At 66.5% G+C, this 209-nt stretch overlaps 1 protein-coding gene across 1 annotated transcript in view; it reads right to left on the bottom strand.

Annotated features, from left to right (window-relative positions):
* Positions 1 to 9: 9 nt before the first annotated feature.
* The window catches only part of LOC104275698 (disintegrin and metalloproteinase domain-containing protein 8-like), a gene marked incomplete at both ends in the record, with an annotated part of 11,961 nt that continues 11,761 nt past the window's right edge, over positions 10 to 209 (bottom strand). Inside the window, 1 exon segment of the mRNA XM_009871731.1 lies at positions 10 to 94. Coding sequence (XP_009870033.1) covers positions 10 to 94 — 85 coding nt within the window.

The raw sequence follows: 209 nt of genomic DNA on the forward strand, positions 1-209 counted from the left end.
GCGCCGTACCTGCCGCCAACCCTGAAATCTTCTGCTCGCAGTAGGGCACTGCCCAGCCTGGCTCGCAGTGACACTCCCGCTTGTGGTTGCACACCTGAGATGAAGGAGGAAAGCGTCAGGGCGGTGACACACCGCAGGGGCCAGGACTTCCGCCCTGGTGCCGTGTGCGGCTGCCCTGGGAGAGGATGGGCCTATCGGGTTCCCCGCGG

The sequence above is a fragment of the Apaloderma vittatum genome, unplaced genomic scaffold (genome assembly GCF_000703405.1).
Source record: "Apaloderma vittatum isolate BGI_N311 unplaced genomic scaffold, ASM70340v1 scaffold32260, whole genome shotgun sequence".
Lineage (NCBI taxonomy): Eukaryota > Metazoa > Chordata > Aves > Trogoniformes > Trogonidae > Apaloderma > Apaloderma vittatum.